At 39.4% G+C, this 15,938-nt stretch overlaps 1 protein-coding gene across 5 annotated transcripts in view; it reads left to right on the top strand.

Annotated features, from left to right (window-relative positions):
• erg (ETS transcription factor ERG) overlaps nt 1-14,769 on the top strand; it is a 116,697-nt gene extending 101,928 nt beyond the window's left edge. For all 5 annotated transcript variants that reach the window (XM_047017130.1, XM_047017131.1, XM_047017134.1 and 2 more), the window contains 4 exons: nt 12,686-12,748; nt 13,182-13,238; nt 13,320-13,367; nt 13,616-14,769. In XM_047017130.1, the coding sequence (XP_046873086.1) occupies nt 12,686-12,748; nt 13,182-13,238; nt 13,320-13,367; nt 13,616-14,136 (689 nt within the window). In that variant the 3' untranslated portion in view covers nt 14,137-14,769. The remainder of the gene's footprint in view (nt 1-12,685; nt 12,749-13,181; nt 13,239-13,319; nt 13,368-13,615) is intronic.
• Nucleotides 14,770-15,938: the final 1,169 nt, after the last annotated feature.

Raw genomic sequence — 15,938 nt, 5'->3', positions numbered from 1 at the left:
TGCTTTATAAACATAGAAAATCCCTTGACACAGACCTAGGCCTGACCTGGGTGACAGTTTCAGACTTGGTTTGGAGGAGTTTTCCTGCAGCTTGGCCCTGTGTACGTTCTAATTTACGGCTAGGCCTCTGAATTCCTTAGAGTGGTACTCCCCTATCTTCCTTTGCTAAAACCAACATTTCACACCTCTATTGTTTTTACTCAGTCAGAGCTTAGCATCACATTTCCCATAATACAACTTAGAGTATAATATAAGGAATAATTGAGACATTCACTTTTCAATTAGATAGTTCCATAAATGTAACCCATCTCCATCATTTTCAGCAGGGTGACGTAATTTTCTTCATCACCTGACCTTCAGTATCCAGATATTTACAACCATCTAGCTAGTGCTAATCAACTTTCCTTCATCTACTCATCGTGAACATTTGTCCGACGTAGCATATGGTAGCATATATAAGCAAGTAGCAAATGCTACTTTTCTTGCAAAACGTCTTGGTTTATTGTAGCTCTACTGTAGTCTAACTGTCCAAAAGTAGCTTGCTACTCTATAGTAGGCCTACAGTAGAGCTAACGCTACTTGACTAGCTAGAGCTGTAGCCTTCACCTGTCCAAAAGTAGCTTCAGCTGTTTTGTATTTTCTGTATCCTTAAAGAGACGACACCACTAGTGTGTAGGCATCCGATTTAAAGCTAGCTAGTGGTCCCATTATCGTCCACCTAGCTCTCGACGCTCGTTAGCAATGTTACTAAAATGTCGTTATAATACAAATTAAAAACGTTATGTCACAACATTGTACTTTAATATATAGATACACACCTATAATATAACATTTCGGTTTTGAAATCCAACCAGGATATGCCTAGAAATGTTACTTTACTGATTTTAGCAGTTAGCCAGGGGGTCCCCTTATCGTACACCTAACCACTTTCAATGGAGCAATGTCAGTTTGACGCTGCGGAAGGCTGATGCTACACATACGGTTTGAGAGCGTATTTACATACTCAAATTTCAAAGTAAGAAGCTGTAATTTGGTGTGCAGCAATATAAGATGTGTACATATCGATGAGTTACTTTCTTTCGTTGCTGCTGCATATCTTCTTTAAGAAATTAACGGAAGAAACGGTTGTGGATGATAATGGGGCCCCGAACGTTGGAGATTTAGAGTGGACGATAATAGGGCCCTTTACACTAGTGCTATCGAGAACATTAACTACTGTACGTTGTTAACTACTGTACAAATTAAGATGATACTGTACGACGCATCAATTTAGCCGACTTCGAAAACTAGTGCCAACTCAAATTGGCTAGAAATTAATACACATTAATTTTCGATATGGCTATTTCACGTTGGATAAACATACAATACATAGATAGTAGTTTAAACATTGTATTAAAACATATTTACCTCAAATTCTGTCCTTCAGGTGGCCCACGTTCACAGGAGTGCGCTAAATCTTATTCTAAACTAGCCAACTACACAAAAAACACTATTAAAAACACAAAAACAAAGAACTAAACTATCAACACTAAAACTTAAGTTGAAGATATATCTACACAAATTGATTATCGAACGGTATTATAGCTATAAATGAAGGATGCGGGATCAAAAAGTTTTGCTGTCTCTCAACGACTTCGACTTCACTCAACAACAGGGTTCACTACACGAGCGGTGACGTCCGCAAGGAACATTTCTAGAGACACAACTGGTGCTTGGATAGGCTGGATCCAGCTTATATGCCTGGAACGTCCCAAATGTCCCCCAATTTTTTTTTACATAATGTCATATCATAACCAACCAGGGACGTTCCTAGGACGTTCCTGGAACGTCCCGAATGTCCCCGATTTTTATTAAACATAACGTTGTATCATAACCAACCAGGGACGTTCCTAGGACGTTCCTGGAACGTCCCGAATGTCCCCGATTTTTTTTAACATAACGTTGTATCATAACCAACCAGGGACGTTCCTGGGACGTTCCTTGAAAGTTAAAAAATAAATGTCTAAATTGTGACCTTTTAGGAACTTTAATAACGTCCTAAGGACGTCTTGGGGACGTCCTAAGGATAACGTCACGGTATGACCTATAGGGGACCAAATAGGAACGTCACCGAACGTCCCCAGGACGTCCCTTGTTAGCTGGGATGGCGGATTTCGCGCTCCATAACACCAACAGCAGAACGGTTATCCAAATAACAAAGAAGTGTACAACACTCGCGTTACAGCGTTTGTATTCACACACACACACGATGCCATCTACCTTTACATTAGCGACAGTAACTCAGCTGGCTTGTAGCCCTGTTGCTGTAAGATCAGTGACGTGCAGTCAGGGTAGGCAAGGTAGGCACTACCCTGCCAAAATTCAAACGTAAAAATGTTTATTAAGTAATTGTATTTAATAAACTTGTATTTGTATTTTTACTGATTATTCTTGTGATTTATATATGCAATATGTGTGTTTTGTTTAGACGTTACGATGACAAATGTAGCAGTTACGCATAATCAAATACAACAAAATGGTATAATAAGCAGTGCTTTTACTGTCCATTCATTGCGGACGACAACGGAAAACTCATGTTGCGCATGCGCACTTCGATCCTGTATTCTTTAACATGTACGTCGAAAAGCACAACCAGAGAATGTCTAATAAAGAGAGAACTCCCACTCTCGGGAAACTTCCGGGTTCTGAACTGGTTGCAGTTCCACTCAAGTTCCATATGAGGGCGCTAACGGTCAAGTGCAGAATGAATGTAGGTCTATGGAGCTATAACCCTAAAAATCCACTTTTCTCAGGATATAATTTTTTGTCTAGTAATTTGAATTCTGAATTCGAAAGGGGAGGCAAAAAAAATACACACTGCGGGGAGTTGGATTTTTTAAAGTCGCCTTTCTGTTCTAAAAAAACCTTTGAAAATGGCATTGACGTCATACACAACGTACAACCAGAGCTACTGCTTGACGGCAAGCTCTGGTTACTTCCACTTTTCTCTCGAGGCATCGACAACATAGCTGACAGGTTAGGCTCTCCCTGTCAATACACATTAGGGATAGGCATTCGACTAAATAGTCTTAATCGATCGTCGGGAGAATTAACGATCGATTGTCGATTAATCATTAAAATTGTTATATTAAAATGTACTATTTATAGGCTATATTAAAATGCGGTGAAAATAGAAAAAACAGCGTGTTTCCGCATTGAGATCTGTAGCTATTACAAGAAAAACAACTATTTCTGTAACTCCTAGAAGCAGCTAGAAGCCTGTGCTCAAACACAACTGACCCTCGTTTTTTTTCGGCTAATTAACAAAGCTTCATAAAAACCTTTGCCCTCAACAATACTTAAGGGTAGCATATCCATCTCGATGGACTTGCAGATCCGTTGGGTAATTTTCTCTGCTCGTTGTGCATCGCAGCTCCTAGCACAGCACCGAGAGCAGGATGCACCGCCACTAACCAGGGTCGGATTTACGTTCTTCAAGTGGTACATCATTTGAGTCGTGGAGGAGTTGTATTTATACTCAGCTTTGCAGTGTTGGCAGTGAACAAAGTAATTTTTTAGTCAATATGGTCTCACGCTACACTTCGCCGTGAACTCTTCATGTTTACTTTTGAAATACATGGAAACTCGCCGGTAACTGAGTAGGCATGTGGCGTTTTGGTAAAATGTTTACTTGCTGCCACATAGCGAAATCCATTGCATTCCTTCAAGACTCACACTACGCAACAGAACACTCATTAGTTTTATCGATGAACAAATAATGTCATCGACTAAATTCTTAATGATCGATAATCGATCGTCGATTAATTATGCCCATCCCTAATACACATGCTAGAAATAGTTTTGGCTTGCCAATGTTGTTGCTAATGTTGCTAATGCTCTGACATTCTGGTTCTGCTTCGGATGCCATCAAGCGGGATCTCTGGTCGTAGTTAGTCCTTCACTAACCAATCAGCGATCGTTAGCAGAATGCTAGCGTGTTATGGGCCACAACGACTTACCATGTAAGAAATCGAAAGGACATAAGTACTCGTTCATTCAACTTTTGACTTGTAATCTATGTTGAACATGCAAAAACTACAATCAAATCTGAGATTTATCAACAACAATCAGGCAAAAGAGACAAATGTAGCCGTTTAGCTCCATAGACTCCCATTCATTTTGCACTCGACCACGATCACTCCCAGTGGAACTCTGGTGGAACTGCAACAAAATTCGGTACAATGGGGCTTAATAGGGAGTGGGCAGGCTCTCCTTAAACAGGCTCTGGCACAACTCTGCTGTGCCTTTGCACGTAAATATGTTATGCCAGTAATCATCTACGTTACGTATCAAACATGGACCAATTAAAATCGAGATATTACTGGAAATTTGCGCAGCTAACGTCATTACACTGGCTACGTTGTATGCGTAATCCCCGCAAAATTCAAGTCAAAATGACAGCAGCGGTGTCTGCCGACATCAGAGTTGAGGAATTTCTCCAAGCTCGATTTTATTCAAAAAAGGAGTTAATAGCAAGAGGGAGGTCTACGCCAGACTTAAATGGACTACTGCAGCAAAAGGGACAACCTGTTTTCGATCTTTTCAAACAGACTGGTATGAAAAGATTGGCTATGTGGCTGTGCTAACATTCAGCGGCTGTAAACTACTGCCTACTGGATTTACTGTTTTGACATATTAGCCTAACAATAAATTAGGTAATCTGGTTTTCATAACTCAGTGCCTACCCTCTTACTGACATCACCGCACGTCACTGTGGAAGATGCCTTGAATTTGCCCATTCTCATCTGATCACCCTGGTTTGCAGAGGTGCACGCTCATAATAATTTCAATGAGGGGAAAGGCGGATATCGCGCGCGCCATAACACCAACAGCATAACGGTTATCCAAAAAACAAAGAAGTGTAGCTACAACACTGGCGTTACAGCGTTTATATTCACTGATACACTTGATGCCATCACCTTTACATTAGCAACGGTAACTCAACTGTTACCTGCAGAGCTAATGTTACAGCCACATTCTAAAGGTAGCAAGCTAGGGAATCATATAGGCTACAGTAACGCAACAAAATTATATAGCGTTAGTTAACTTACTTGTCCAAGGTTTTTAGCTTGACCGAGGTGAGTTAGTAACGATCCAGAATTTAATTTCAGCAAGGCCAGCTTTGTGTTGGCTCAAGTTGAGGAAACAGTAGTGGCTGAAATGTTTGGCGCAGACATACAAAACTTTGGGAAGTTGTGTCGGCACATTTCCAGAGAAAATAAAATTAACCCTCTGGTGCATAGCGGTCACTACAGTGGACAGCTATTCAAAACTCTGTTTCTTGTGCATGGGTTTTGGTGGTTTAGTTGCACATCATTCACTCTAGTGGACGCTTTTGCATCATCCCATACACTGCTACCCATTGGCCAGTTGTTCTAAGTGAAACAAAACTCTAAGTGAAATTCCAAGATGGCCGACGAATTTAAAAAAATGCTATCCTTCTATATAAGTAGACAAGCGTAGGTAAAAAAGAATATTGTAACATAAAGTAACTACTAAGGAGCAATGCTATTGTAAAATCTTCTAAGTATTGCTTTTATTTTGGGAGGAAATTACGATTGATCATCTGTCCACTAAATTGGACATCATGCGTCAGAGGCTTTAAGTCACCCACGATTTATTCCAGTACTGCAACGTTGATTTTCGTGAAAATACTTGATATGCAACAACTTTTTGGGGTGTCATAATTTGATATATGTTTTTTTTACCTGCCTGTTGGTTCTTGCTCCAACAACACTCATTTGACTTTATTCTACACTAGTTACCTGGTCAACCAGCTAATTATTAGATTCAGGTGTGCTAGATTGTTGGGGCTAAACCCTACAGGCAGGTAGCTCCCCAGGACCAGGGTTGGAGACCCCTGTAATTGATGTTTTTCACACCTGATTCAAATGATTGAGTTGTTATCTAGCTCAGCAGAAGCCTGATAATGACCATTCGTTTGAATCAGGTGTGTTGGAGCAGGGGAAACATGCAGGGCAGGGATGTCCCTAAGGACTAGGTTTGAGAACCACTGGCCTACAATAGTGGTTCTCAACCCTGGTCCTCAAGTACCCTCTGTCCTGAATGTTTTAGATATTTCCCTGTTCCACCACACCTGATTCAAATGAATGGGCTGTTATCTGATAACGGTAAAAAGGGAGCGGGAAGAGGCTGAGGAGTCATATTTCATTGCATTTCATTGAGAAAGATGGTAAAAATGTGACACAATAGTTTTAACAGCATAATATATGATTTTTCTTATTGATTTGGTTAATCCATATTTCTTAAACTTCTTATTTTTTTACAACCCTGACGCATGGTGTCCACCTGAGTGGACAAACAATATTTTGTATAAAAATGTGTGTATCAAATAAATAATGTTCAACTTCATTTTTGTATGCCTAAAGAAGGCAGAGGGTTAAGATACTGGTTGTGCAGAGGCTTGGATGAAGTAACAAAAAAATACTTTTGTTTTGATTTGTACATCTAAACACTGAGCAACTGTTATGTTTCGTTCGTGTTGCTAGCCATGAAGTCTCTCCAGGAAAAATCGATATCGCTCTTGCCTTCGCACGATCGTAGCTCAGTTTTCCATGGGGGGGCCGGATTATCAAAGCAGAGAGAAGGGCAGTAGCCTGGCTGCATGTGACGTCACAAGGAGCAGATTTTCAAACAGAGCGTTTGGGCCATAGATATATCTATGGTTTGAGCCTTCATTTTCTCAAAGGCGGAGAAGAACACCCAGGGCTTGGTTTACACCTATCGAAAATACTAGCCACTGGGGACCAAAGGCAGGCTAGGGGAACTTATATTAATGTTAAATAACCTCATAAAATGAAGTTTACATGTCATGTGACCTTTAATAAACTATCGTGTTCTTCGTGGTACATCAACTAAACCAAAATGAAGCAAGCCTGCGTGCCTTCGCTAGTGTGAACTATCCACTAGGTGGCACTATTAAGGCATTAGGCCTACTTACAGAAGGCAGAACAACAAGGAAGACATGAAGAAATGGTTAACTTTCTAAAAGAGTCGTTATTTGTGTTGGAATAAAAGCCATTGTAGCAGAACGGTGTTGTCCGCTTTCTATCAAAAGTAAATGCTAGGCAACACCTGAAACACACCGTGAGAAGACTTTAGAGCTAAAAATGCAATATAATAAACAACTTCGGTCGCGGTTAATAAGCTATATTAAGTTAGTATATTAAGAATATTAACTCATTACTAATATTAACTACTTAGCCTGCTAACCGGCAAGTAACGAACGGTTCACAGCCGAGGAGACCTACCAGCGGCCTAACAATGACGGGGGGGCCCGAGTGCAGATCTCACCAACGGGCCCCTTAACCGACCTATCGACAGGCGAAATTATTGAGTGTTGAGCTTAGCGAGGCGCATGGAAATGTACTTATTATCAGTGTTGCGTCTGAACACGTCTAGAACTCGTTCATAATTTTGGTGAACGTGAACTGAACGTAGTCTACTGTTTTCCTGCCTGAAGAACGATACTATGTAGTGGACGCATTCATTCTGGTGTCTGTGAATGGCACGTTCACTCTTTTTAATTTCGTTTAATAAGGTGCCAGATTTCTAGTCTTCAAGGCTAAAAACACACCGTTAACAGTCTTGTGTCCAGGGTTGCCCAACCTGGCCCAACCTGTCAATCGCTGCGTGTGCTTTCTCTCCTTTCTTTCTTTCTTTCTTTCTTTATTCCACTGTCAAAGTCTGCCAAGTGTGAGAACGCCGAATTGCGTAGAGGCAGAGAGCGGTATTGCAGACGGCAGCCACATTTTGAAAAAAAGAACTGAACAAACCTAGTTCATTATTTGGAGCTTTGAACTTAGTTCAACATTTTGAATTGTGAACTCTGAACTAGTTCATGTAGAAAGTGAACTTTCCCAACACTGCTTATTACAATCACATTGTGAATTGATTGGTTAATGTTTGATTTTATTTTTGTTAGCTAGATAGATTAACGTTTAGCCTATCTAGCTTTAGCTATTTTCCAACAACATCCTGCACACTGTTTTCAATATCTAACCTGGCTGCTGCCTTATGCCTGTACGTGCATTTAATGACGTTTAATAGCCATATCTAAATGCATTCAATAGGCTATACCAGACAACGTTAGCCTACCCTGGTGGCTGAGTTTCACTCATTGCTGTTGGGCTGTGGGTCAGACGTACCGTCCTCTTGAACACCTCGCCACAAATCCAAATGAAGATAATTTTGCCAGCTTTGCCACCCTTTCATCCTGCTGTTTGCGTAAGTGCCACTTCCTGTAGCCACTTTTGTGTTTGATTGAAGGGCATGGGGTTGCCTACTTACCGCAATTACTCAACACGCAACGCAATGCAACACAACAGGATGGCAAACGATCACAACGAGTGGGTGGGCTGTAGAATCTTTGACAACATATTACCCAGACAATATTACTTAATAGAAACGAGATTCGTTTCATTCAGCAAATGGCAAATAAGGCCAAATTAATTATTTGCTGTTATTAAGACTGACTATTGGTAAAATATTTATTGGGCAGGTGAGAATAACTGACACCATAATTGAGAAATGTTTGCGAATTGATCGGACTGGATCATATGTTAACCTTTCGGTGATCGCGAGGGTCTCGGTCAGTTCTTCAGGTAGAGTTCTCACTTGAGATCGAGGACGGGCCCCCTTTCGCCACGGGCCCTAGTGCAGCTGCAGTCCCTGCACTCCCTATAGTTACGCCACTGAGACCAACGTTCTCGTCAGGGCCGTAAAAGATAGAGATAGGCTATTTAAAAATTGTTTAATTGTTAGAATTAGTTTAACCATTGTAGGCCTACTTTTTTACTTAATTTAAGACCCGTATATGTTTATTGTTTGCACCTTCCTGCCACAGTAATGTTTGTGTGACAAACATCGCGAATAAACCGAATTTAGATTCTGATTGGGATGGGAGAAGAAACCCAACCCAATTAGCTTAGGTTAAACAGGCGTGGGAGGAAATTGCCACAATTGTTACAAATCAAGTTCACATACATAGAGATTTCTCATGAAAATCTTTTTAATCATTGACATGAAAGAAATGTAACACAGCCATACAATAAATCAAAACAATGTAACTTTGAAGGAAGAAGACCCTGGCCTCGCCAGCAATGCGCACATGCCAAGCATGCGCCCTTAAATAACATCTGAATAACGCGCCATAGACTTTCGACAAAGTTTTTCCTGGTGTGTGGCGGAATTGTTTTCTGAAACTGCAAAATAGCACAAGGGAACGTTTGCGCCGGTACACGCCTCCTTTTTTCGCCTGTCTATGGAGGGGAAAGTCCGCTTTGTGTCGAGTGCAAACTAGTAATGAAAATTAGGTCAATGACGTATCAATTTACTCTTTAAAAGCTAATTAGTTGCAATATATTTCAGTACATTCAAATAATAAATATAATTTTATACTTTGGCATCTCAAACCTCCAGAATGTCAGGTGGCGCAACTGTCCATGCAAATAAGGGGACTAAGAAAACGATTAAAAAATATATTTTAATGATAACAAATTCAAAATAAAATACTTTGGCTTGATTTTATGTTTGAAACCTTTTTAATGAACCACATTTTTTTTAATACCAATAGTTTTTAAGCCATTGAGATAACTGAAGAACTTTTGTCCGGTCATTTGTATGTTCTCAAATGTCAGAGTGGCACAACCGTAAACATGGGACTTTTATTGTGAAGTAAACAGGTTAAACAGTAAACAGGATATTGCATCATCTAGAGCAGGGGTGTCAAACATACGGCCCGCGGGCCGGAACCGGCCCCCAAGGAGGTTCGATCAGGCCCGCAGGATCATTTGAAAGTGGAAAAAATGCATAAAAGACATGGAATTAATATTTTTAATTCGCTGCAATTCATGGATTATCCGCTAAGGGGCGCACTCTTTCCATCAGAGTAGAAGACAAGCCGCATCACTGAGATAGACTGAAAACAGCAGACGGTATCAATGCGCCATCTGCTGCTTGTTACGACGTTGTTAATACCTTGGTCTCTACTAGGGATGGGCGAACGATGCCTTGTGAAGCTTTGGTGGTTTCTTCCGGATTGTGCCGGCCCAAAGAGCCGAACTATCGGCGCTTTGAAAATGAACAGCGTCATCTAGCAGCCGTTTAAACTGGCTGAATGAGGCGTAGTGGTTGTCTCCGACGGTAGACTACCCTACGTTATTCAATATTTAATTAAGGCTACATGTGTTCATTTTGATCTGATATTAGTGCTCACACATTAAAATGTTGTGATACATCCGTAGGCCTTTAGAATTATGTCATTTTCTCACAGTAAAAATTAAAGAATATCGTACGAGATTCACTGGACTGGGGCGCGAACTTGGGATCCCAGATTCGCATTAACAATATGTAGTCGTACAACGCTTTAACCAACTACACCACCGAAGAGATCATTACTTGTTAAGCGGTTGGACGGACTTTATACGATATGGTCTTTATATCAATTAAACTAGATAACACAGAAGAAAGACATGATATTTTGGTTATTTATAGCAGAGTATGGTATAATTTTAATGGTCCGGCCCACTTGACATCTCCCTAGGCCGTATGTGGCCCACGATGCGAAATGAGTTTGACACCCCTGATCTAGAGGAACTCAAATGACCCGAGTTAGTGAGTGAAAAGGTTTGTAGTCTCTCTCAAATATTGATAAAAATAGCTACTTTCACCTCATAGGTAGGCTGGTACACTTTCCATGTCAGGTGGTACAAACAATGTATCACAAGGAAAACATTTTTTATATAAAACTCTTTCCTCTATTTAAAAGTGATGTGTATTAATTTGCTAGCAATGGTGAAAGCTAAAACAGGCGTCCAGGTAGAAACCTGTTTAATTTGAAATTAGTTGCAAAAGTCAGGTGGCGCAACCAGCGTCAGGTGGCAAAACTGCTGCTTTGTTTACTGTATATTGGTACACATGCCATATGGACAATTCCATGCAAAGGTCACCCTTACCATAGATAGACCACAAATATAACTGTTGTTAAAATGTTCACTTAAGTCTATATTTTGTTGCATGGAACCAATCTGATCAAAATGTATAGACAATTGCACTCTTTTACATAATATACAAGTTGTGCACTCACGCAAAAAAAAAAACTTTTTCAAGAATGGGGTAAATGGACTCCAGTTTTCAATAACATTTTACAATTTTCCTGATTGACAAGGGAATGAAAGAGCATTGTGTATGCTCAGCTTGAGTTAAAAGCACAACTCCTTAAATGCATTAAGCCTTTATGAGTCAGTGAGTTCCATGGCCAAGTCACGTCCGTAACGTTTTGTAGAATAAGTTTATGCTATTCAAACCGTGCCGATGCTACAACATCCAAAGTTTCTGTGCAAAGCTTATTTATACCAATGGTTAGTTTAATTAACAAATCTTGCCCCTTTGTTGCTTTTAAAAACTCTAATGATGTGTTATATGGACGCAACGTTACAGACGCTACACAATGTTAATTTTCACAGTATACTGTTCACAACACAATGTAAATGTTCTCAAATGAAAAGCTGAAAAACGTGTTTCAGTAAAGAGGACATTAGTAATCTCTGAGCCAGAGCCTCTTAGTTCACGGTACACCCAGCTAACTCATGCAGACTGGGACTGCTTTTGGAAGCACACATAAAATGGGATATTAGCTCTCTACCAGTGTTTAACAAACTGTTAAAAAAAAATTAGAAATTTGTAGTCAAACATGACTACATTGTTGTTAAATCACAATTGCAAAAAATAGTATGTAGTTATTACATAATATTGCATTCCATTTTCCATGAATTTAATATTAAAAAAATCTAGGAATACTTTTTATGATGCTTATTTTAAATGTATTTTATGATTAAACTGAAGCTGATGTTTATTTTCCATTTAATCAAACTAAAACATGAATTTGTTGTTCAATCCATTACAATGTATCAATGTAATCTATTGCATCTATTGTATAGTGATGTATCCTGTTTTTGATCAATTTACTACTTTTACTTTAATAGAAACTGTTGACCCTAACACTTATTGTGTATTTTAAAAAAGAAAAAATATATTATTCAGCATATTTTCTGTCATTCCTAATGTTGTCAGGTGGCACAACTGAAATCGTCAGGTGGTGCGACCATGTAAAATATTAAATTCATCCAATTAATAACAAATTAACAAATGGTTGATATATATGATGTGAATAGCTATTGTACTGAATGCATTCATTTGTAGATTTGTAGAATAATTCTTTTGTCTTTAAATGTGAAAATCGGATGCTAAAGAGTACTAAATACTGGGCCACTAGAATGCAATGATCTTAAATTGTTATAAATACAAAACACCAACTCAAAATTATAATGTGTTAGGGACTGTAGACATTCTAATGGATACTTGTGAAAAGAATTCACTTTAAATAAATAGTTGTAAAATAAATATATATTAACAAATATTTGGTTGCGCCACCTGACATATTTTGGTTGGTGTTGCTTAGACACAGCTGCTCAAGATGTAAAAATATGCATGAAGTCCATTTTGAAAACACTTGATAAAAAAGCTTTTTTTGAAACCTTATTTGTCATTGACCCACTTGCGTCGTTGACAAAGTCAATTGCGCTGGGTGTAAGATAGGGCCCTAACTGTGTTTGTAACTTTACAGACTTGTCATACGAAGCATCCAGAAGGTCTGGATGGCCTCCACAAGCTGTGCCTTCTACCAAAGGTTTGTATTTAGATATTCATTTAAACGTCAATAGTTGTAGCATATATATTGCTAATATATTCTATAATGTATATATTTACATTTATGCATTTAGCAGACGCTTTTATCCAAAGTGACTTCCAAGAGAGAGCTTTACAAAAGTGCATAGGTCACCGATCATAACAACGAGTTAGCCCCAAACATTGCGGGAATATATGCATTTATATTCATAAATCTGCAATTAACTGTGAAGGAAATGTTTTAAAATGCAAAAAAGTGGGTGCAGGAGGTTCTGAAAAACCGACACACTTAAATGTAAACAAAACCTTGAGGGAGGAATCAAGTAACAGGAAATTGTATACCCAAAGATAAGAAGGAATTTCAGCGCTCTATACACATGGAAACTTGCCCTCAAGGAAACACTGTTAATATTTTGGGAACTTTATCCTTCAAGGTTCCCAGACATCCCCTGCCATTGTGACCAAAACAGAGGAACAGAGGCCACAGCTAGGTAAGGTGCTTTTTTGTAAAAAATGACAAAAAATAAGGAAAACCTTGGTTATTTTGTAATGCATGCTTTTCCATCTCTCAGATCCCTATCAGATTCTGGGACCAACAAGTAGCAGGCTGGCTAACCCAGGTAAGTTGATGTTTTGACAGTCAAAGGCAGTCAAAAATTGCTAAAGGGGAACTCCAAATCAATGTTCTCATCAATTAATTATTCTATCTTTAGCATGTCACATGTAGAAACATATTTGATATTTATGCATATAAATTGAATGTACAAATATATTGTGGATATTAACATCACATTTATAAAATGGGTTCAGTATTTGGCATTCTGCATCAGTCCATATTGACTGTTTAGACTTCCTGTCTCTCCTTCAGGTTCTGGTCAGATCCAGCTGTGGCAGTTCCTGCTGGAGCTTCTGTCAGACAGCGCGAACTCCAGCTGCATCACCTGGGAGGGCACCAACGGGGAGTTCAAGATGACCGACCCAGACGAGGTGGCGAGGCGCTGGGGCGAGCGCAAGAGCAAGCCCAACATGAACTACGACAAGCTGAGCCGCGCGCTGCGCTACTACTACGACAAGAACATCATGACCAAGGTGCACGGCAAACGCTACGCATACAAGTTCGACTTCCACGGCATCGCCCAGGCTCTACAGCCCCACCCCCCGGAATCTTCTATGTACAAGTACCCTTCTGACCTGTCCTACATAAGCACCTACCACCCCCACCAGCAGAAAGTCAACTTTGTCACGCCCCATCCTCAGGCACTCCCAGTCTCCTCTTCCAGCTTCTTTGCCACCCCCAACCCTTACTGGAACTCCCCCACAGGTGGTCTCTACCCCAACACGAGGCACCCAGCGGCACACATGCCCTCCCATCTGGGAACCTACTATTAGACCTACCAGAAGGAGGTCATTCAGGGTGCTACATTAATGGTGAACCTGAATAAATAAACTGGATGAAAACAAGGCAGAGATGGGGCTTAATCCGCCTTTATCAAAGGGGAAATTATCAACAAAGAAGAACGATGGAAAGTAGGGTAAATGCTGTAACACTAGGACATGAGCTGAAGAGGAAGACTAACGTTTTTTAAAGGAATAAGAGAAGGGATAAGAGAATGTAAATAAATAACGATATAAGTCGATGATCAAAATCGATGACCAGTGGTATAGAATGCTTAAACGAACAGGCATTATGGGAAGTATGGGACATATGGGAAAGGAAGATTAGTAAAGATAAGTAGACATACAAGGTAGTTGTAAGTGGACAACATTACAAAATCAAGTTATTTTAAAATAAAGAGCGATACATATATAAAAACATACAATAGCTGCATGAATAGTTACTTTTACACATGCGTTTAAACTATTAGACCACCTTATTTAAAGAAGTAAACATATCAAAGATTGTAATGATAAAGGGAGATGAGAGAAGGTGAGAAAAGGATTACGGGCGTTTGTGATACTTTGTGTGCACAGATTGATAAAGGATGGGTAGCTGTTGAAAAACTGTGAACAAAGCACGTACAGGAACCACCTTTGGTAAATCAGTGCAAGATGGGCATGTTGCATGACCATGTTTTGGGCCATGGCACTATACAGTATACACAGGTTTAATCTCTATGGTTGGGACTCACAGGACAATATGAGATCAAAGGCGTGAGGGCAACGAGTACCAGAATGACAGTGAATATCAGAATGAATGGCTGACTAGCGACACTTAATATGTGAAAATATTATTATTCCTTTGTATATAAACTGCCATGGCTTATCAGTATTATAATGCATACAGTATGTCATTCTTGGATGTAAAGGGAAGCTTTATTACTTGACTGTTATTCTTAGAGTTGACCTTGAAAACATTCCATCAGTGTTGTATTTGGGAAATTTGAAGACTAGAAAAAAAACTGGAATATGCAGGATTCGTATGAAGTTGTGTATGACCTCAATCCTTTAAGGGGGAATTGAGAGTTTTTTTTGACCAGTGCCTTACCACAGAAACTCAATTCTAAATAGATTTTACAAAAATTGCTAAAGATTTTTTTTTTTTCTGAGTCGCGAACGCTGTGCGTTTGTTAGATTGAAGTATTCAAGTCAGTGTTTTATTTCTTTTTATATTATAAATATATAACTTATGCATTTATACACTACGAGTTGATCTCAGACAGCCTAAGAGACACAATGTTTTTTCTAGAAATAGAGATGAAAAAGCCATGAAATGGACCAAAGTAGGCAATAAGAAATTCAAAAACATTCTTGCCTTTCAGCATTAAGCTTTGTATACAGTTTACATACATAAACAATATTTACTTATATACAACTGATTGTGTTGGCCAGGCAAGATATGGCAGATCAGTTGGGTAGAACACCTTTAAGCTGACAAATCTTGTAAAAACATTTAAACTGGACTGAAATACTGAGATTTATGATGTAAAGAAAATATAAAAATGGTATACTTTGATAGATTTTTCTACTGTGTAATTTCTAATAAAGTATTTTCAACCAACATACTGTCCCTTTTATGTATATTTCAAAGGTCACAGGTGAGGTGGTGTTCTATCCTGCATGACAAGAAAGGTTGCCAGGTGCCATTGTTTAGACCCGATACAGTAACTGCGTGCCAACAGTGATAATCCTCACTGGCCCATCAGCCAATTGTAGCCACAACAACAACGAGGAAGAGAGCCATGTGACCTCAA

Source organism: Hypomesus transpacificus, unplaced genomic scaffold, assembly GCF_021917145.1.
Source record: "Hypomesus transpacificus isolate Combined female unplaced genomic scaffold, fHypTra1 scaffold_48, whole genome shotgun sequence".
NCBI lineage: Eukaryota > Metazoa > Chordata > Actinopteri > Osmeriformes > Osmeridae > Hypomesus > Hypomesus transpacificus.
The sequence above is the reverse complement of the archived record's forward strand: the minus strand, read 5'-3'. Positions and strand labels throughout refer to the sequence as shown.